The 23,524-nt window shown below is 48.4% G+C and overlaps 1 protein-coding gene across 1 annotated transcript in view; it reads right to left on the bottom strand.

The window, feature by feature from the left end:
• Positions 1-22,917, bottom strand: part of LOC147633332 (uncharacterized) — a 61,854-nt gene extending 38,937 nt beyond the window's left edge. The window contains exons 1-3 of the mRNA XM_086805838.1: positions 22,752-22,917; positions 5,080-5,152; positions 4,716-4,774 (exon numbers count right to left, since the gene is read on the bottom strand). Coding sequence (XP_086661964.1) covers positions 4,716-4,774; positions 5,080-5,152; positions 22,752-22,841 — 222 coding nt within the window. The 5' untranslated portion in view covers positions 22,842-22,917. The remainder of the gene's footprint in view (positions 1-4,715; positions 4,775-5,079; positions 5,153-22,751) is intronic.
• Positions 22,918-23,524: the final 607 nt, after the last annotated feature.

Genomic DNA, 23,524 nt, shown 5'->3' with positions numbered 1-23,524 from the left:
CCGTAGGGCTACAAAAGATCCTCTCCTGCTCATAAGGAAATAGAGCAAAGATCCAAGCTAGGCAGCTAGGGAGACTCTCCCTAGGTGCAAAAAAGTACAAATATCAGTACAAAGACTGAGAGGCTATATTATACAATAGGAGGGGGGGAAAGCCAAACAGGTGGCCTGTAGTGCCAGCGGGGGGAACCCACGTGTAGGGTATAGAAGGGGCCGCTGCGCCAAGTGGTGTGAAAGGCCTGGCGCCGCAAGATCGCCTCATCCGAGTCGCCCCGTATGCGGTCATACTGTCCTCGCAAGGTGTGGATCAACTCCTGCCAAATCCCCCGAACAGTCTCTGCTGGTGGCTTCAGTCTCCCCTCAAAGGCCCTGAAGCACCGGGCTCTCCAGGTGAACCAAATGGTGAGGCTGCTGAGGAGCTCCCATCGTAGATCCCTCTCATGTGTCCAGCCGGCGAACGAGAAATCCGGTGAAGGAACCATACGAGGCTGGCCCCTAATGAATCTGATGGCCTGGCTGTCCTGCTCCATCTCATAGCCCAAAGCAGGCCCTGACGAAGTCGACCAAGCAGCGGCACCCCACGTATACATACCCTCTGGAGAGAGGGGGGCCAGAATGCGCAGCATCCGCAGCCAAATCTGCTGCGCCTAAGGACAGTCCCATAGGCAATGTCTCTGTGTCTCCATAGGGTGGCCGCACCGGACGCAGGCCGCCGAAAGACCACTGTAGACAAGCCAGGTGCCAACTGCAGAGCCCCTGTGGTGGGCGACCAGCCACCACTGGAAAGTCGAGATCCTGCATGCCTGTCGACTAGCCCAGAGCCTGGTCCCAAAATCCTCCAGGAACTCCCGTGAGAGTCCCTGTAGCCGCCAATGCTCCAATGCAGCTGGAGAGACCATCCTCCTCGCCGTCAAAATATGTCGCCCCAACTGAACAGTATACTGGAAAAAGGTGATCTCTGTGGCCTTGGGGGATGCATAAGGATCATGCCACTCGTACTCGCCAGGGTCCCACTGGAGCCGGGCCAAGAGGCGAGCTACGTATGACATATGCGCCAATCAGAGTCCACATCTGCAGGGTCTAGGTCAATATGCCACTTCCGAGAAGCGGCGACCACTGGCTCGAGAGGCGTGAACCACTCCTCTGTGAGTGCCTCCTGAATGTCATCCCTCATAATCAGCCCCCCTCTGAAGTGACTCAACCTCTCCACTTGGATCGCCTCTGGGAGACTGCATAAGGCCTGCCAGTCTCCAAAACTACGTGCTGGGCCTGCCGCCAATGGTCCCCAAGCTAGACGAGGCCGAGAACCCAACATATGACCCTGCTCTGTGCGAACCGCTGGGCTCCAGATGAGCGGTTGTCTGGCCCGCTCCTCATCACAAGAAGGAGGTCTCTGAGAGAGTCCCGGTCTCAGCAACTCCCAAGCTCGCAGGATGCTCAAGGCAAATCTGTCCTCCCATCCTCTACTGAGGCCTGTCCTCCTCGTCTCTATGAAGATCCATCGTATCTCCGGTGCCCAAGTACCCCCTGCTGGGGGAGCCCGAGCCTGCAGCCGCTGCAAAAGAAGCTCTTTCCAAGGCTCAGCGCCTGGAAGCAGCCCCCGAACAATAAGCTTCCCCAATAAGGCTCTACTCTGATCAACTGGATCTATAATGCCCAAGCCTCCCTAGGCCAGCGGAAGTGTAATAACTGCCCAAGCGACCTTAGCTCGGGCTGGCTGACCATCCCGCCCAGACCAAAGAAAGTTCCTGATCAGCCTCTGTACCTGGCTGATGCAAGAGCTCGAGAAAATCCATCAAGATGTGATGTACCACATGGTCGCTAAAAGCACCTGATTCGCCACCACCACCTTCCCAGCCAAGGATAGCCGAGCTGAACTCCAATACAAAAGCTTCCTCCAAATGCTCAGAAGAAGCGGGGCAATCTGCTGCTCAGGTGACAAATCTAGTCCAATCTGGCATCCCAAATACCGCACTGCTGTGCCAGGAGGAATCCATCGAAAACCCGGGTCTGGGCTCCATGCCGGAGTGGGAGCGCTACTGATCCAAAAGGCCACTGTCTTGCGCCAATTGATCAATGCTCCCGAAGCTGCACTAAAAACCTGAAGCGACTGCTCTGCCCTTTGAAGATTGGCCTCCTGGCCATGCAAAAATAAACCCGTGTCATCAACAAACTCAACATCGAGCAGGTCCTCCCCCCGGACTGGGAGCTGGAGTCCTCTCAATCCAACCTCCTCTGCCGTCAGATACATGCTCATAGCCTCAGCAAAGAAGAGAAAAAGAAACGGGGCGAGAGGACACCCCTGACGGACTGATCTGGTCAACTCAAAACTCGGCCCCCGTCCTCCTGCCATCAGCACCTGGCTACGAGCTGTGGAATATAGAGCCGCCACTCCTCGAATCCAAACTGGCTCAAAGCCCAGGCGAAGCATCGTGCCCTCTAAGAAACTCCAATCGACTCGATCGTATGCCTTCTCAAAATCGAGAAGCATCACGACCAGGTCCTCACCGAGAAATCTAGCTCGGGCCGTCGCCTCAGTGCCACTATGACAGAGTCATGACCCCGCAGAGGCGTAGGCACCCGAGATGTGGTTGCCAGCAGCCAAAGCCAGAACTGATTTCCGAAATGCAATTATTGGTGCAAGAGACCAATGACCAGCAAAACTTTGAGATGTTAAATCTCTCCAAGTATAAGGAGATGGACAAGACTACGGGTGGTAATGGCAGGAGCCACCATGTGTGTGGAGAAGAGCCTATAGAGAACCAGTACAGAAATGGAGCAAGGTGCATTGCACGCCCCAATGCTCCAAGATAAGCACAAGGGGATGTTCCATGCATGTGTTAACGGCCGAGCATGTGGACATGGACCTCACTTGCAGCTGCCTGAGAAGCAAGATAGGATATGGTCCAACTTGGGCGGTTTGGATAGTCCAACAGGCACCCCCAGAGATGCCCAAGACGTGCACCAATGGATGATAAGACACAAGTTGGGCACACTCTAAACATGTATAATGACATTCCAGATGATATTTTTAGGCCTGAAAGCTGATGGGTGATCTGAATCCGACCTGCCATCAGGTCCATATATAAAGGATGTCAAGGGTCATTTGAAGGCATTACCCAGAATCTACAAGACCAGAAGCAAGGCGGCAAGCGCACGTTGTGGATCATCAAGAAGGCAAGCTGAAGGGTAGCAAGATTGGACGCCCTCATGTGCGTTAGAGCATGCACAAGTGGAGGATAGCCAGGAACCTTTTGTATGCACAGAGGATAGGCATGCTTGAACTGGATCTCAGTCAAGATCCAAGACCATCATTATACGAATTCATGTTTTGGAATATACATAGATTAGGATTTGCATCTCTTGTCAATTGTGTTTTTGCAAGTGATTTGAGTAGCGTGAATATGCCAGCCTTAGCATTAATTACAAATTAATGCATGGTTCCACATAGTCAGCAAGTTACACAAAATGCCAAAGATTCCCAACATTCTGTGCGGTTGAGGATACCTCAACAAATCCTAAACAGAGGCAGAAATGAAAGTGCAGGTATATCGATGATGATCGCATTAAAGAACAGCAAAAGCAGGATAGCGGGAAGTTGCCACAAGTGGGCGGCAATGTCGAGAGTGTGACCATGGTGGGATGGCAAAGTGGGATGGCAAATTCTCATTCATTGAAGGGACGACAACTTCTCCCATAAAGTCAATCCGCTCCATCTGGAACCTCATCTGTACATCCACGGCCATTGGGAGCGTAACTAGAAAACCTCCAAGGCCATGCAAGACTGCCTGGGGCAGCTTCTCTGCACATCTGGAGCCTCAGATCTTTCTTATCCAAATGTAGGGATGGGATCACTTGGTATTACATCTCTTAGTGTGGCTTTTTTCCCTGTGCCCTCATATGTAGCCTCCCTCTAAAAGCCAGCCTTAGAGAAGCTAGACCAATACTTGCAGCTGAATTCAGAGTGCTTATTTTTTTTCACCCTACTTCCTTAGTACCAAAGTGTTTGTTCAATGTAGTTGTTAACTCCTCCAGTCACAAAAGGACCAACCCCCATAATCATATGTTCATAGGTCTTTACATATGAAAAACTAATGGTATATCCAATTGTTAAGCTATTTATTGGTGAGGAACCATTCGAGAAAGGACCTCCAACCTCGTAGTTCCACCATCCCACATGCATCCTCTACTAGCTTCAGAGACCAAATTTTGAACTGAGCCACAGCACAAGGAGCAACGCAATCCTCTGAGAGTGGCAACCCTGCTCACCAAGAGTATGGTCAGACTAACCCAATGTGACCAACGTCTGAGCAATCCGATGCTCAATCAGATGGGAACAACCCACGACCTAGAAGGTAGACAAAAGTCATCAATTGAACCTGACCCATCCGAGACCCTCATTATTGAAAATGATGAGACATCAAGCTTAGTGGCATGATACCTTGGTTATTAGAAGCAAAAATCATGTGAACCTTCTCTTAAAGTGAACCGCCCTAGTGCAAATGCCTCCTTGATTACAGGGCAACCTTGGTACCTCCCAGTTTTAAAAAATTATGGGTTTACACACACACACACACACACACACACACATTTAGGTGTTCAGGTTGAAACCCATGCCCATTCTACACAGCATGGTGAGATAGCTACTCGGGCAGGGCATGCTGATAATGAAAGCAAGACATGATACCAGGCATTTACAGATGAGAATGAGGTGATACCCCAAAAGTGCGCCGAGAAACTTCAATTGCTTTGTGCAAAGCAGTTTCTGCAGCATATTCTGCATTAAAAAACACATACTTTTATGCCATGGAAAAGCATTAATGCAACCTAAAATACCTACATTAAGTCATTAATTTATTTCTTGAAACGCTGATCTAAATTCAAATAAAGTTCCTACTTTTTTTGTACGAGCATGTGTGCATGCATGTGTCCGCATGTGCATGAGTGTGTGCATGTATAATTTATAGCATACATAAAGCAAGATCTTCTAAAAAATGTTTGCTTACCCCCTGCTGAACATGCATGCGCGTATATATTTTAAAATATACATAAAGCAAGGTCTTCTGAAGAAGGTTTGCTTACCCCCTGCTGAAGAAAAAGTTGATTTTTCAAGGGTTTCATCAAAGGTCGATGGTATCACCTCCACATTCAATCCCTGTCAAAAAACCCAAATTCGTTATACAGCAGCATCTACCTCTTGCTTTAAAAATTTTGCACATGAAATCTCATCATTTCGAGCAAATATACACTCTTGTAACCCAGTGAAACGAAACACAATCCCTACAAAGTCTTTGCTCTTGATCTCAACAAGAAACAACAACAAAAAAGAGCCAGCAAGTACGAAAATCAAGAAGGCTCAGCTGTGGCTTGAGCCATCAGCCCCCGCCTATGGATCCTGTGAATGCTGCTCACAGAAATTAGCTGGACTGGCAGTTCAGTGATCGTACTAGTTCAATGTTGGTGTTGAAGTTGGTGTTGATAATGGTGTTGGTGCTGAGTCGGCATATGAGGCCAACTCTCGCGTGGGAGGCACATCTAGCAACCCCTGAGGATTTGACAAAGGATTCAGCATGGAAACAAGCTTTATAGGGTTGTCCATGCTCAGAAAAGCAGTGCCAAAGCATCACTAGGAGATTTCCACAAAATGGATAGATCAGAGGTCCTCCAACGCCTTAAGGTTTTGAGGTCTAGATGGCTAGACCAATTTGTGGAAACCTCCAATTGAGCGTGCATTGGCATGAACAGGGTGACCTCCTGGGACTTGGCTCCCCACTCAATTTCCAACATGGTATCAGAGCCACTGGTTGAAGTTCAACCTCTTTGAAGTGTAACCTCTAAGCCTTTAAAACATGGACAAGTTCAACCTCTGAGCTAAGAAAAAGCGGACAAGTTGGCACCAAGGGGGGGTGTTGAAAAAAGTAATGCCAAAGCGTAGCACTAGGAGATTTCCACAAAATGGATAGATCGGAGGTCCTCCAATGCCTTAAGGTTTTGGGGTCTGGATGGCTAGACCAACTTCAGTAAAGTACGCATTGGCATGAAGTTGAAGACAACTAGGATGGGTGACCTCCCGAGACTTGGCCTCCACCCAATTTCCAAAAATTTAAGTGGACAAGTTATAAGTTGAGCCCCTTGTATTTCAAAGTTTTCAGACTCATTTAAAGGGATGGACATTAAGGCCCCTCGGTTTTTAAAGGGATTCACATTCATTCATGCGTTGTCAACAAGTATAACCAATGGGCACATGTATTTGGACATTTTTAATGTTTGGGCAAGTTGTGAGCTTTTGCATGCCCCAAACACATGGCCATGGGCCTTCTCCACATGTAGGGTGCATGTCTAACCTTAATCTGCCTTCAAAAATAATTAAAGAGAGGCGCTTTTAACAAATCGTCAACCCTACCACGCTATGTACAGCATCGTACTTGCTACCTATACTTATCCATCCACATGTACATGCACCGTACCTGTCCATACTACTGATTGTACATGTCCGTACTGTTAGAGATCATCATCCCTTGCTACTGGCTCTTCTTTAGTGTCCTGCTTGAGCCTTGAGCCCCTAGGGCTGACCATGTTAGCATGAGGGGCTGGTCACGTTTCACCCCACACCTTTTTTCCCCCATTTTATGGAGTTGTGGGCTGTTTATGCCCAGTCGTGTAGCTGGTCGGCAGCCTCTATTTGGACCTATATATTGCCTGGCCTGCCCCCCCTCACACACATTGTATTCGCCACTTGCATGCCTCCTTGGCCTCTGCGTTTCTGGCTTGTGTAGTCCCTCGCTTATGAGGTGTACCTACCCCTCTTGCTCAGGCCTTCCACCATCTTCATCATCTTCTTGATTGGTACAGAGAGTAGGTACACTCCTACGTTTTCTACATCTCTCTCTCTCTCCCCTGCGTTTCCACTTTCCCATCTTCCGCTGTGCATTTGGTCATGGTATCAGAGCTCCCAATTCTGTTGCGGTGGTAGAGCCTCTTCCTTCAACATTTCCAACCTACATCACCTAAGGGTGTTGTCCGCATGTGTGAGATCAGCGTTATGGAGATTCACGACTCCGGGGTAAGGAGGATTTTCCATCAGCGTTTTCACCTTGGGAGCAGTTGCGGGGCAGCATTGCTGATTTTGGCCAGCGTTTTGCTGATTTTGGAGCGTCTACACCTGAGTTTTGGTCATGGACTTCACATAGTGGCCAGTGTTTTGCTGATTTTGGAGCGCCGGTGACTTGCAGCATTAGTTGCTCCCTCTTCTTCAGCGTTTTTTTTCAGCCCACATCACATTCAGAGCTGTCCGCCAGTCTGGTGATCTGCATTTTTTGACATCCACGACTTCTAGTGGCTTTGACTTGCAGTTGGAGCAGATCTACATCAGTGTTCTCATCGCAGTGCAGTTTCGAGGCTGGATTTGCTGATTTGAGTCAGCGTTTTGCTGATTTTGGAGCATCTATACCTGCATTTTTGGTCCTGGCCTACACAGTACCCGGTTTCTACCTGTTCCTTGCCTTTTGTTGGCGGCGAGTGCAGAGTTTTTGCTGGACAACAGCGTTTTAGGCTGGGTTTCCCATCTCTAGTGGTGTAGCTAGCACTCAAGAGAAAAACAACGCAGTATGAAATAGGTGAGTGAATCTATATATAATGGTGAATGAACATATGTACAAGAGCCCTCTAATGTGAGGTGACTGAGAGTAGAAAGACCAGTGCAGAAGCAGAGATGATGTGGGAGCTGAAGCACGGTTGATGATGAAGGCTCACGTCGATGTGAGGCAAAGCACTCCAAGAGGTGGTCGGTGTCAAAGGCTCACATCAATGGATGTAGAGGCACTCCGAGGTGGTAGTGGCAACGGGAGATGAAGTGATGCACGCTCTGGTGACAAGGGTGCTGCAGTACCTGAGGTGGTAGATGAAGAGCAGAGGGCTGCCGTCCCGAGTGGTGTAGTGGTGCAAGCTCTGGTGACAAGGGTGCTGCAAGACCTGAAGAGTGCAGGCTCTGGTGACAAGGGTGCTGCATACCTGAGGGGTGGTGAAGAGCAAAGAGGGCTGCCGTCCCAAGTGGTGTCGATAGTGAAGATAAGCAGAGAGTGGGCTGCCGTCCCAATGGTGTGATGCCAAGGTCCCACATTGACACACTGGCAGAAGGAATGTATCCCCCTTTGGAAACAAAATCTGATAAAGTCAGAGAGGGCAATCGTGATGGCAAAGGTGGTGAAGGTGAGTTGATGTAGATGGGTTGATCGTCTCCCAAGGTGAGATCTTGAACGGGGCTCTCCTCTGAGTAAGAAGTCCCATTCCCTATGTGGTCCAGATCAGAGTTTGGAGAATCAACTTCTAGTGAGAAGAATTGGTCCTCTAGGAGTGCGAGAAGATGATCCATGCTATGTGCTCTCGAGGTCTTCAATCCCTTTGCTTATGATAGCTCTGATACCATGTGAGGGCAAAAGGACAAAAGGACCAGATGTACGAGAGATCAGAGCAAAACAACACAGCATGAAATAGGTGAGTGAATCTATATATAATGGTGAATGAACGTATGTACAAGAGCCCTCTGATGTGAGGCGACTCCGAGTAGAAAGACCAGTGCAGAAGCAAAGATGATGTCAGAGTTGAACATGGTTGATGATGAAGGCTCGCGTCGATGTGAGACAAAGCACTCCGAGAGGTGGTCAATGTCGAAGGCTCGCGTCAGTGGATGCAAAGGCACTCCGAGGTGGTAGTGGCAGCGGAAGATGAGGCGAAAGACCAATGCAGAAGCAAAGATGATGTCGGAGCTAACGCACGGTTGATGATGAAGGCTCGCGTCGATGTGAGGCAATTCCATTTATGGAAGAATCTTCTGCTCTCAGTAATGCTTATGAGGACTTTGATACCACTACAGTTTATATTCTTGCTTCCCTCCCTCATTGTGAGAAGTCTACCTCTGCCTCTCTTTGTGATGCTTCTGAGGATGCCCTTCCACCTACTAGTTCTGCATTTGGTTTGATGTGGCGTGCAAGGTTGTCCTAGAGGATGGGCTTTCAAACCCGGTGGGATGCTTTGGATCTCTCGTTGCTGGCCGTGCCTAGAGCACAGTGGTACTTCCGGAGATTTCTGGATTTGGATCATAATCAGGTGGGGCTTGTACCAATCCGACGACGTCATTTTTCAGAGGGGATGTGGAGTCCTTACATCTGGCGATCCCCACCTCAATGGAGGGTGCTTGTGTACTGCATTGGGCGACTCATGGTACGGAGTTTGAGCAAATGGAGCCCATTTTTTCTACAGAGTCCTTACATCTCGATGCTAACCTTTCCAGAGGATGCTTCTTTACAGCGTTTGGCAACTCTTGTTACAGAGTTTGCGCAGATGGACTCAGAGGGTTCCAATGAGGAGCAGCCTGCTTCTCCTAAGATTGATTATCTACAGGATCTAATCTTGGTTGGGGGAATCCTTGGAAGAGCGGTGAAAGATGATCGCTACGCTCAGGCTTCCCTTTAGTGAATCCCTTCGCTCCGCTTGCATTAGGCAGGGTTCAGGAGAGGTTTCTCCACTCTTGACCATATCTTGACACTCAGAGATATTATTGAGGAGGAAAGATCATATGGCAGGACGATTTATTGTTGCTTTGTGGATTTCCGCAAAGCTTTTGACACAGTACCGAGAGCCAGACTGATGCGCAGACTACAAGAGATGGGAGTGCCCACCCACAGAGCTGATTTTGGGAATCATGGCTCTATACAGGACAGTTGTGGGGCAGGTACGTACTACTCAGGTTATATATATGAGATGGTTCACTCCACTATTGGGGTGAAACAAGGCTGCCCTCTTTCTCCCACCTTATTTGGGATGTATGTGGATGAGGTTTCGGACTATGTAGAGCGGGAGGGTGACAGAGGAGCACAGCTAGCAGGGACATGGATTCCGCTGTTATTCCTCGAACAAAGCTCTGGCTCTTTGACACTTTGGTCACTTCAGCCATGCTGTATGGAGTGGAGATATAGGGACCCTCAGTGGATCACCACAGCCGAGAGCTGGTAGCACTGATGGATGGAGATGTATGGAGAGGCCCTTGGTTTCTATGATTTCGCGGATGATTAGGGCCAAGGCCTCCGTACCACATGATATTATCCGTGCAGAGATGGCTGCCCCCCCATTGGTAGTAGAGGCACTCACTCGATCAGTCTCCTTTATACATAGCACTTGGGCTCTCCCTAGAGAAAGATATGCTCGCTTAGCCCTGGAGTCTTCACGACAGTTGGCATCACAAGGAGACAGATCATGTTGGTATGCACAGATGACAGCTTGGTTCCAGCTGCATGGCTTTAGTATGGACAAGCTACCTCCATTTCAGTACTCCCTGGATGCACCCTCCCTCTCTCTCACATGGGCAGAGATTACCAGACTTATCAGGCAGGAGTTGACTCTGCTGGACACTAGGAGGACATGGATACAACCGACACACGAGCTTGGTACGAAGATGGCTTTCTATAGAGATCATCCTCTCCAGCTCACGGAGGATGGGTTTGTGATTAGACCCAGCTACATGGATACTCATCTTTCTCATGGGGTACGGTGTGCATTGGTCAGATGCGCACATCCTCACACCAGCTAGAGACTGAGACTGGCAGATTCAGAGGAGTACCAGCTGAGGCCAGGATTTGTCAGTTGTGCCAGATGGAGCCAGAGACAAAGGCAGATTACAAACTTCTTTCGACCAGAGATTGAGCAATCAGGCCAGCAGGCATTGCAGCTAGCCCCAGAGTATAGCCGCACCAGAGGTACACTAATTGATCGGGCTATAGAGCTGGGGCGGTCCAGGCGCCCCAAGATGAGAGGCCCATCTTGACACCGGCGGAGACTACAACAAAGGATCAAGACCATACTAGCACGGCATGGGAGACGTCCAGTCAGAGTACTCACCATGGAGAACATTGAGGATATCCGCCATCGACCAATGAGAGACATCTTTGGATAGTGATGTATATGATGCTTACCTTTGTTGCTGGAGTTTTCCTTCCCAGATGTTATCCATTAGGAGCTCCTAGTACCTTGCTTTTCCCCATAGTTGTTGTTTCAGTTTCAGTTAGTTGTTTAGTTGTTTTAGCTTTTCTTACACAGACATTGTATCAGATCCACCAATTGTTGTAACCTTTTTGGTCTCATAGGTCATTTTGGCCTTTTGAAGACGTTAATATATCATTTCATTTCTCTCTCGGGAGATATATGTAGAACTATTGGGGTTAAGCAAGGCTGCCCACTCTCACCTACACTCTTTGGCCTATACATTGATGAGATCGCAGTATTTGTGGATAGTTTCGGAGGTAGGGGTTCACCATTGGCTCAGACGGTGGTGTCCATCAGTAGTGTCCATATTGCTATATGCTTACGACATTGTCTTGATCTCAGATTCAGCCGAGGGTTTACAGAAACACTTAAATGCATTGGACAGATTTTGCAGGGACAGAGACCTTACGGTCAATTTGGGCAAAACCAAGGTTATGGTCTTCAACACATCTTATGCAGTCGCCTCACGATTTTCTTTCATATACAGAGATGCCCCAGTGGAGATTGTGCAGAAGTATGTGTATCCATGAGTCACTTTTACAAGCCCTTTGTTTTGCATGACCACAGCTACCACTGACCGACTTGCGAGGGGGCAGCCTCCCTAGCCCGTATGGAGAGACAGTGTTTCCAGGCACATTTCCAAGAACGCCACACTAAGTGCTGGCTCTTTGATACTCTAGTACGACCAGTGGCTATGTATGGTGCAGCCCTTTGGGGGGCAGGCCTAGGGAAGGATCACTGGAGGAGCATAGAGAGGCTACAGGTGATGATGTTGTCATGCATGATCAGGAGTAAGCCATCTCTACCACATGACATTCTACATGCAGAGTTTGGGGTGGCCCCAATGGTTACACATGCCCTTTTTCATATTGTCACTTATATACAGCATGTATACACGCTTGACAGAGATCGCCTCCCACGACTAGCACTAGAGTCATCTATGCAATTATATTGTCACTTATATACAGCATGTATACACGCTTGACAGAGATCACCTCCCACGACTAGCACTAGAGTCATCTATGCAATCATACAGCAAGAGGGAGAGGCAGCGATTGAGACAAGCTGGACTGCCCTCCTCCTCAGTGACACGACCACCACCATTACCGACACATGCATGGTACTCTGAGGTAGTCAAGTGGTTTAATGCTCATGACATACAGATGGATCGTCTCCCCCCGTTTCAGTATAGCCTGGATTCCCCATACCTTGATCTTTCACGTCAGGAGATCAACAGGATCATCCGGTTAGATCTACTCGGGCTACACATACACCAAACATGGGTGTCTCCGTCAGAGATTGGTAAGAAGTGTGAGTTCTACAAAGATCACTTCTTAAGACTCTCCAAGGATGGATTCTTTGAGATCCCAGGATACATACAAATACACATGTCACATGCCATGCGTATCACAATCGGCCAGCTCAAGGTATCCTCCCACCGCCTCAGAGTAGAGACTAGCAGAGCTGAGGATATCCCAAATGAGGAGAGGACATGCAGAGTATGCATCACAAGAGCAGTAGAGGATGAGGCCCATTATATGCTCAATTGCCCGGCTTACTATGAGACACGGGGAAGATTCCATTGCCTCTTCCGAGAGGGATTCGGACCACTCACACGGGTGATACAGTTTGAGGATCAGAGGTGCTTGGGCATGTACTTGATGGAGCTCAGACGACATAGGGATGTAGTGTTGAGGCAACATGCTGAGAGACAGCCCCGGCTCCGACAGGACACCTCACAGAGAGCCATCACAGATTTCTTTGTGGTACAGACATCCACATCGGAATCTACTGCCCACAACAGTTCCTCTACTACAACATCAGAGCCCACCACCCGTACCCACGCTCCAGCTCCACACCCCAGACGAGTTCTTAGTGAGAGAGCTCAATCCATTCTACGAGCCAGACGTCCCCGACCCAGAGCATCAGGACCCTCCACCACACAGAGATGGATTCGTAAGGTTCTCCGCCAACATGTCATGCTCCCATCACAAAAGCCTGACATTCACTCCACTATCAGATCGGTTCTTGCTAAGGCGGGTATCGACATTAGCTGATCACAGCATATCTCACTCTACTTAGGATCATCTGTTGATCACATGTACTTTCAGATGTTTTCATTTTACTTTTTCTTTCAGTTTTCCATGGCTCAGTATATCCATGGTACCATTGTATTACTTTTGGACTCATAGGCCCTTGGGGTCTTCCGTAGATGCTAATATAACTTTCTCTCTCTCTCTCTCTCCCCCCCCCCTTGAGCTATGCAGAGCCCGACGCTCTCGACCTCGTGGTCCCCGCCCACGCCCGCGTCACTACAGGAGGATCAAAGCCATCATCTCCCACCACCACAAGACTTTCCCCCGCCAGCCCAGCTTTACTACATTGGGTGCCATGTTGCAGCGTCCTATGTGGGATATTTTAGGGTGATGTGAGAGCTGGACACTTTTTGTTTTGGGATCAGATCTGACATTTCAGCTCTTATTACTTTCTTTGATTTTTATTTTTAGTACCCATGATGATGTATTTCATGGACATAATGTAACCTTTTGTGGTCTCATAGGTCATTTTGGCCTTTTGTAGACGTTAATACAACTTTCTTTCTTTCTTTCTCCTGCGTTTCCACTTTCCCATCTTCCGCTGAGCATTCTTTCATGTACAGCCTTATACCTACTGTTTATTGCTGAGTTCATCCGGCCGGCCTGGTTCTGAGGCTGCTGATCATGCTGCCGTACCTGCATCTCCTGGCCATATTGAAGCACCTGCACCTATCTTGTACATGCAGCCCATGATGATGTTGAAGGCATTCCTACTGTTGGGCGCCTCTTTTTGTACCTGAAAAGTGATCTAGATGGGCTGAACATCTATGGTTTGCAGCCCAGCAAATCCAGGTTTTTATCTTTGGAAATTTGCTACACAGGTTAGACAAGTTCTCTCTGCATTTAAAGTACATTGTTGGAGATACTTTTCAGGATTGCACCGGCTAGTGTCTTTGCTATTTAGATGGAATCGTGCCAATTAAAGTTTATGTTGTTTGCAACATTGTATTGACACAAGTTATGGTGTTCTAGCTATCCAACAAGCTTATGATAAATCTTGAAGATTGCGAGGAGTAAAACTGTACCCTCTACAGGAAGAGACCTTTGGGTATAGACATTTATGGTTTAAAAGGATATTCATCATACATTAAATATATTGTTTGTATCTTGATAATTGGGAGCATATGAAGTCCTATTTATTGACTCCTTGGGTAATGAAAATACCTCAAAAGGGAGGCCCGGGGAAGAAGAGGAAGAAGGAAAGGAGAGAAAAACGGGAGGGGAGATCGGCCCATTTTGGCCCTATTGGGTGTCCCTGCACATATCTCTATTTTCAGCATTGTGGATGTACAACATCACTCTTACAAGGCTACTCATTGCACCGAGCACACTCAGCAGCAGTGGTCGAGTGAGATAGTCTGACATAGACTCTACTAGAAACCAAATGGGAAAACACAAGACATTACAACAATGACTCAAACAACTGGAGTGCTCAATACAGAGAACTGCAAGCTCCCCAAGCTCCCGCTCCCTACTGTGGAGAGTCCTTTTGTAAGCCTGGAGAATCCGGTAAGTGAACACCGCCAGCAGTGACTAGCGGTGGATTTAAAGTTGATGCATGCCACTGAAGTAGCTGTTGAATGACCTCCTGCATGATTGATTCTTTTTGGTCCACTTTCGTCCCTTGGGAGTTCCCACTAGACGCTGTTCCCAACCCACTTTGGAGTTCCCGACCACTAGGGAGTTCCGGTAGACTTGGGAAGTCCCAATCCACTTGCATGTTGGGCAACCTTGGTGGCTACAGGTGGCCCACCACCACTAGAGTGCTCACTGTCCTCAGTGAAGCCAAGAAGAAGAAGCAGCACATTGAAAGAATATAAATGTTCCTAGAGTGGGCGAACCTTCCGCCCCCTTGGTTCCGAAAATGTACCACGTGGCTCCTACAAGCAGCTCATGCATAAATGCTTGACTTTGGAATTAGATTTTTCCATACAACCATCAATATCTCATACACATGAAGAAAAGCTACTTAAATGTGGCAGGAAAAGCTACATAGAGTTGCATCACCAGTAACCTGAACATGAGTAACCAGAACCAACTCATCCGTTTGAAGCTTCTTGGCAGAGTTTTGATTTGAGCACCAATCTTCTTCCTGATTTGTGTTGAAATATGGCCTCCTCTTTCCTCAGCTCCTGCAAAAAGTATGGAGACTATGCAGCATGCGTCTTGCCCAGCTCGTTCTGGACCTCCACGAAGGGCTGGAAGATGCTGCCTGTTAGGGCTGTGTTCGCCTGATCAGGGCAACACTGGCACTGACACGCAGCCAGCCTATGCTGTCTATCCGATTGACACCTGTTGCCCTCCTAACTGCCCTGCAGAAGTTCCCTGCTTCACTAGTTAAAAATAACACACGTCATGTCAAAGTCTATGGCACACCCTGGAAAACAGCAGCAGAAATCAGGGGGAAGAAATTGCAGCACAGGGGGAAGCGTATTGGGATCGGCTGAGGGGGGAAGTCGATTGTGGAGAGCCGGGCACAAAGTAGAAGGGCCCTGCAAGGGGGGGGGGGGGGGGGGGGGTTAGGGTGGTTGGGGTTGGGGTTGGGGTTGGGGGGGGGTGGGGGCAAGTAGATGTTGATGGAGGGGCGAGAAGAAAACCTGCAGGGGGAAACGTGGTGAAGGGGCGAATACAAAGGTGGGGGGTAGGGGTGACTAGAGAGGCCGAGGGTGAGGCGATGATGGGAGGCGTGGAGGGAGTGGGGCGATTACAGGGGCAACCAAGTTGCACAGAAGTGGCGACCATCTGCTGTTGGTGACCAGGTGGCGACCACGGGGCGTAGGTGGCATGGAGGAGGCGAGCAGATGTGTCACAAAATTCCTTACAGCTTATATTTTTTCTACTATTCATGTGTGGCATGTGGAGCCTGACATGACATACATGTATGGCTGGTGTAACCTGACATGGTGTGTCTATGTGGCATATGGAGCCTAACATGACAGTACAAGTATGGCTGGTGTAGCCTGACATGATAGTACATGTGTGGCTTGTGGGGCCTGACATGGTGTACATGTATGGCTCATGGAGCCTGACATGATGTAATTCTCTAGGACTAGCTATCTTGGAGATCTTTTGTATTTATGTTCTGGGAAGGTTCTAGAAGGATAATGAGCCCTGGACTTTTTATCGGATACAACGGAGCAGATGGGTGTTTCTTACAGTCTCGCTGCACTCATGTGTGTGCATGACTTTGATTTTATCTTTGAATGACTTGTCTTGTTTGCCTGGACAATGCCTAAGATTTCTGCCTACGTTGTCCATGGGACCGAGGACGCTTGGGCACCCTATGGACGTGTATGTGCACACCTGTTTGGGACTAACAGGTGGTCTACATGTGTTTTGCAGGCGGTAAGTATCCCCAAAAACTCAATTTACGGCTTTATGAGTTCACATGCTAATAATTATTGGTGCAGGTTCACACTCACTTATAAGTGAGCACTGAGTACACATTGAGGAGGACTTATTTAATACATGTGGCGGCCAAAAGTTAGGCACTGGACAATATTTGGGCCTCCTTCAAGTAGGCGCCCCCTTCTGGACCTAAAAAGCACACGAGTGAGCTATTTCCGGCGGGAAGCCTCTACTATTGAGAAAAAAACTCCAGATTGGAGGGGGGGGCCCATGCTTTTCTAGTGTGCATGGAGCTGGTCGACTAGTTTTCTCTCTGTCTTACAGCCTGCTGCAGCCATCTATCGCGACTGAAACCTACCAGCTATCAATAGAAGGCTAGCCGATTGTGTTTGCAGATTCTTCTACTGCTGGCCGACTGTTTACAGGTCTGAAAAGCTACTGGCCAGGGCATATAAACAGGAGGAAGAGCTGATTTAAGGGCTGGGAACAGATCCTCTATTGTTTAAAGACCTTCTGGCTTGTGTGCAGCTGCTGGTCGATTTCTTCTATGGCTATTGAGGGCTGGTTGACTCCTGTAAACAGCCTTTGAGGGCTGGTCGACTTGCTCTATGAACCAGACAGGAAGAAGATGATGATGTTGAGTCATCCCAGGCTGATGTGGGAGTGCTATGGGCTGTCCATAGTTGTCCTGCATGTGCTTGATGCCAGGAATGCTCACTTGTGCTGAGAATTGTCAGCAAATTCAATTTATGTTATGTTTTCTTGTTTTCATACTTGTACTGGAAGCGATAGGTGCTAGCCAGTGGAGAATCCCTAGACACCCATGAAGTTGTATTTGGAAGCATCTTCTGGCCTCTATTGTGGTGTACTGTGCAGATTTGTCATCTCTTTTTGTCTGGCATGCTTATGCGTTTTCAATTTTTCATGATTGATAAGATTTTCCGTGTATAGCTGCCCTTCCGTTTACAGATGTGTGAAAGCAACAGGTGGCTGAGGGTTGGTGGAATGCACCACGGCTGGCCATGAGAGAAAAGGAAACAGGGAGGCGATGAGAGAGGAGGAGAAAGGGGCCCTAAGAGAGAAGGGGAAAGGGGACGATGAGAGAGGAGGTTGACCGTTGGGGGCCATGAGAGAGAAGGGAAAGGGAGGCAAGGAGATAGGAGGAAGGGGGCAACGCCCCCAAGGGGTGAGGCATTTTCTTCTCGGAAGCCCACCGGGTATGAGGGCTTTTTAGTGGGTGAGCCTCACAGCAAGTCCCACACAGGGTACTTGGTCGCTGTCATACCTAGACTCTTGGGTCTCCTTGGGTAACTACCTTAAGGGAGTGGAAATAAGCGATCAGACCCCGACAAGGGCTATCTGTCAAAACTAGTGACAAAAGTGTTTGGCCATTCGAGATTAAGGGGGCATGTCTATGCCAAGTTGACCCCGGCTCAAAAAACAAAACAGAAAAAGGAAGGCACCCATGAGAGAGAAGGGGAAGGGAGGCGATGAGCGAGGAGCAAGGAGGAGGGGAGCCATGAGAAATGAAATGATATATTAATATCTCTAAGAGGCCATAATGGCCTATGAGACCAAAACTGAGAGTACATCTAAAGTTGGTGTCTCATCACAGAGAACAACCAAATGAAACTGAAAAGTACAATAAACTGACTATCTTACAGTTATAAGAACTGTAAGTAAGACTCCTAGATGATACTGAGTAGAAAATACTGAGAGAAGGGTAAAGGGAGACGATGAGAAAGAAGGGGAAAGGGGCCATGATAGATAAGGGGAAAGGGAACGATGAGAGAGGAGAGAAGGGGCGATAAGAGAGGAGGAGGTTGGGGGCCATGAGAGAGAAGGGAAAGGGAGGCGATGAAAGAGGAGGAAGAAGCAGACCATGAGTGAGAAGGGAGGCGATGAGAGAGGAGGAGGAAGGGCATGAGAAACAAGAAAGGGAGGCGATGAGAAAGAAGGATAAAAGAGACAATGAGGGAGAAGGAGGTGGGGATGAAAGAGCAAGAAAGGAAGAAGCTGAGGTGGTGATGGGTGTGACACCTTTTTGGACCTTTTTTTTTGGAAGGTGAAGAAATGAGTGGACGGTGGCTTTTTTGGGGGGAGGGAGGTGTCAGAATGTGCAACGGAAGACTAACGCACGTAAGGACGCATCACCATCGAGCACCACGAACACCCCCAACGGGCACTGCAACATCCCTCCACCGAGCTCCCATCTCCCGGTGAGCTGCCTCCCAAAACACCGCCAGAGGAGATGACTATGACAAGGTGCCACTCTAGCCTATATATGGCTCTTCAACTTCCCATGCTTCCACTTATGGGATAATCCAAGGCACCTTCTAGCCATAGATCACACGCTCGAAATCGCCAACCTTCCAACACCCTCCCTCGATTCGAGCTCCGCAAGCCACCGAGACACGAGGGGGTCGCCCAGGACCACACACGCCCGAGCTCTGATACCATGTCAGAATGTGTAGCGGAAGACTAACGCACGTAGAAGACGTATCACCATTGAGCACCACGAACACCCCCAACGGGCACTGCAGCATCCCTCCACCGGGCTCCCATCTCCCGATGAGCTGCCTCCCAGAACACCGGCTAGAGGAGATGACTATGACAAGGTGCCACTCTAGCCTATATATGGCTCTTCAACTTCCCATGCTTCCACTTATGGGATAATCCAAGGCACCTTCTAGCCATAGATTACACGCTCGAAATCGCCAACCCTCCAACAGGAGGGTCCACTAAAAATTAGCCGGGCACCTTGCCAAAGTAGTGAAAAGACATTCGAGAGGCAAATTTGGGTGTGTGCAGCGGGGTGCCCGGCCATGGGTGTCCAGTGCAGCCAAGTGAGTGTGGCTGATTGTGTTTAGCCCGGCGAGGTGAATATGGCTGGCTACCAGTGGCATGGTTGCGACAAAGAGGGTGAGCTTGGGAATGAGCAAGTGTGCACAGGGGACAAGGGGTATAAATTTGGCACGGAAGAAGTGAGGTGAAATAAATACTTGAGAGGGAAAAAATAAATAAAGGAAGAAATAAATAAATAAATAAAAAGAGAATGTGGAAGAGGGTTCAGGGAAGAGTGGAGAAAAACAAGAACCTTGGCATGGCCTTTTGCGACACGTGAATAAGGTGACTGTCCTCCATAGGACCATTATTGTTCGGCTGTCCGTACATTCAATAGCCTTGATCTTTGGCATGACCAACTTGCACTGTGTGACAAGCAAGGCCTCCTGCTATGTGGGGCCAGTCAAGGATCTCCATGTCCTCACTGTAGAGAACAACACCTTCTTCCTATTTGGGCCAAGAAGATAATCCAATAGTGGACCCTGTTGGCACGTCTGCTACCCTGGCACTGCGCACGCCATGTTCCAGACCTCCTTCCAGCATGCTCTTGGGGAATCCAAAGCCTATCAGATCCCCAGTCATGCAGCACACCAGTACACCTGAGCCATGGTCTCCCGATGAGCAGTGAGTAAGCAAACTTCACCTCAAGTAGTTGGATCACCACAAAATCAAGGAGGAATGTGGTGCCTTGGATTACCACTTTGACACCTTCTACCAGACCAATGGGAGTCACCTCTCTCTCTAATCAGCCACATCCGCACACAGAAGTTGGCCAGCTTGGTAATGTGGGGACCCACAGCTTGTAGAGAGTAAATTCGGGCAACATCAGCTTGACTCCTGACCCACCATCCACAATAGCACTAGAGAGTGGAATGCCATTGATGTTCACTGTGAGGCGAGGACTCCAATAATCTGTAAGAGAGGTGCCGGACTGGCCTATGCCCATGCCTGCTATGCACCCATCCTTGACAGGTGGTCGCCCACCACTAAGCGATTCAGTCATACCCTTCCCTCCCATATGATGGAGCATGGAACTGAACTGCTGACGCACACTTGGGCTCATATGTAAGAGGTCATAGAGAGATGTGAGGGCGGTACCTGTTGAAACAGCTTTTCTAGGGAGAGTGATTCCATTGCAGGAGTCCACTGTGAGCTCCTCCTCCGGGGCTAGCACCTGTGGTTGTGGAGTGGCAAGAGGAGTATCCACCATGGGCAGAACATTCTGCAAATCTTTGAAGGCTTGTAGGAAGGCATGATCCACGATTGTTTAGGGAATTGGGGAAGAAGGCTCACCTTGCTCTGTTTCTGTGGAAGTGGAAGTGCTGGTCACCATTGCCTTCCTTTGGGCCCAGGTGAGCAATGTTGCAACAGTAGATCCAGATGCCGGTGAGGACGAGGAGGAAGGTGAGGCCGTGTGGGAATCCCCTATCTTTCCCTTTCCCTTCTCCTGCACAGAGAGTAGATGGGTACTCGGAAAGGAGGGAAAGGTGAAGTCTGGTGCCGAGGAGGTGCTTGTTCTTTGTTTGGCTGTATTTGCAGATTAAACTATTAAGTCGTGTGACTAGCATTGATTAGCAGCTAAACAGGAGTTTTTAATAATGCATGTTATACCTTTTCTTTCATAAGACAATTTGAAGTTGTGCTTTGTGATATAGACTTCCCAAAGACATCAAAGCTTTGTCATGGTTTCTAAGGATGCACGGTAGAATGGATCAAATCGACATTGAATGCATGAGTAGTCCAAGAGGGTATGTTAAAGAGCTTTATATGGAAGATAACTCTCTCCGAGAGAGCCAAAAATTCAAGCCGGGGAACAAGTTGTCCCGTGTATGCTTAATGGATGCTTAATGGCCAATCACTTGATGAATATGTCAAGACAGAGGATCTGGTAAGATGCAATAGGGTTGCAAGAGACAAGTATGCAATGTTTGACAGAGCTACAAGAGACATGTGTGTGCCATGTTTTGCAATTTGCAAGGCATGCAAGCCAAATGTCATTTAGTGATAATCTTTTACCTGTGCGGGGGCAGCCGCTATAGGCCGAAATGTGCCTAAGAAAGTATGCCATTAAGAAGTTTTCCAAGGAGGAATGTGCATGCAGTGCCGGTTTTTAACAAATTGTGCATGCATGTAAGCTTGGATATGTGAGTCATGAACTTGCACTATTACAAAGATGCAAAATGATCATGCAAAAGTTTGGTGTGTATGCCTTATGCAGGAAACTAGGAATGTAACCCTTTGTATAAGCTCTATGAGAATGATTTTGTTAACAGAGAAATAACATTTCCAGGCCACAGCTATAGAAGTAACTAAAGACCCTATTATACCAAGACAGTTATAGAGGTAGAAGGCCATCTACTATAGCAAGGCAGCTATATGGAGATGATGCTTGACCCCTTTCTTGAAGATTTACTAGAGTTCAAGCTTGGAAGATGGGACATCGTCCAATCAACTATGCATTTGCATTAACCAAGTTTTCCTCGGAATGATTTGCATGCCTGAATTTGCTTGGGTGTAAATTTTTTTCCATTTTGAGCATTGGATTTATATGCATGTAAATGTCCAAACAGACGAGGACGCCAAGGACCTCGTGAGTCGTAGGTACATGTGCTTGATTCTGTTTTGGACTAACAAATGGTTTCATATGGGTTTTGCAGTACGGAGCCTCACTTATTATAATGACTTTTATATGTGTTTTATATTGTATGTGAAAGCTTTTAATGTGGCTATGACCAATTGTCAAAAGACTAGACAAGTGGGGCCACCCTGTATTCGACCCTTCTCCAAGTGGACATGGGCACCCACCAAGTGTCCATTCATGGGAGTGTTGTAGGCTGGCCCCCCACATGGGCCTCTCCCATCCATACCAGCCCCCTTTCAGCATCATACTGCTCCATCCACTTATCCTCCAGAGTCCAGCCCCGTCTGTATTCTACAGCCTGCCTTCCAGCCCTGCCACTGTATGGCCTGTTTTTTTGTAAATGCAGCTGCTGTACGGCCCAAGCCACTGCTGTACCTGCCCATACCAGATTGTGCCTGCTCCATACAGATTCTGTTCCAGCCCTGAAGCTGCCCATAGTGCTCATAAAGTTGCCTGTGCTGCCATGAAGCTCCCCATGCTGTCCTGGTGCTGTTCATGTCATTGAAACCCCCCCCCTTAACCGCCACCCTCATTTTAAAAAAGCAAAAAATTATAAACACATGGGCGCCATGGACGCTGCCATGACATGTAAAAGCGTGCATGCGTGAAAGCGCACACGCATGCTTTGGATGGAAGTACATGCACATACATATGTTGAGTTCAGTAACAGACGGGTGACGCAAGGTTATGCAAGAGCACATGCATACACAAATCAAATGAAGCATGATTTTGAAATGTGATTTTAAAATGATTTGGATAAAACGGGAGGGAGGAAGAAATGCACGAACCAGGCTCCGCAGAAGCTCAGACCTGCGGGGGGAGGCGGAGGCCAGCACGAGTCGCTTGGTGGAGAGGAGGGGCAAGTGCTGTATCAACATCTCCTCCGCCAAAAACAAAAAAAATCGCCACCCACGCTGTAGATGGTGTTTTCTCTTCTTCAACAAGAAAACACTTTTCTCATAAAATATATATAGCTAAGACGCCTTAAATTTTGCATATTTTTAAACATTGAAAATATAAATTCACGGGAGCGCCGTTTTGGTGCTGGCAATGGACGCTGCCGTTTAGTAGAGGCGTTGCCAACTCACTTCTTACGTCACCTAACCTGCTTGGCAAGGTTAGGGCACGCCCCTTCCCCCTTTTGGTGCATGGGCACCGGGGTACCCCGACCCTGCTTAGGGCTCAGGGCATCGGTTTCCGTGTTAGGGCTCAGAGCCCCAAGGGCCCCAAAGTTGCACTCCTACCATCATACTAGTAAGTTCCCCCTTGGCCCCCAACAATGGATCAGAACAAAAAGGCAATGATGAGACAAGACAGGATGCTTGAAGATTTCATAGACACAAAGAAGCAGCTGGAGGACTCAAGAGCAAGAATAGAGCCAGACCTTTTTGACGGTTTGACCACTTCCTATCAAGAACCCAAATCTAAGAGCTCCTAGTCCCCCTTCCCCACAACCTAGTGGAAATGCCCAAATCTAAGAGCTCCTAGTCCCCCTTCCCCACAACCCCCTGACAGGGCAGAAGCCAACACGCTAGTGGAAATGCCCAATAAGGTCCCCCTC

This window comes from Cibotium barometz, chromosome 12 (genome assembly GCF_041138505.1).
Source record: "Cibotium barometz isolate CiBa-2024 chromosome 12, ASM4113850v1, whole genome shotgun sequence".
NCBI lineage: Eukaryota > Viridiplantae > Streptophyta > Polypodiopsida > Cyatheales > Cibotiaceae > Cibotium > Cibotium barometz.
Note: the sequence above shows the minus strand (reverse complement) of the source record. Positions and strands in the feature narration are given on the sequence as shown.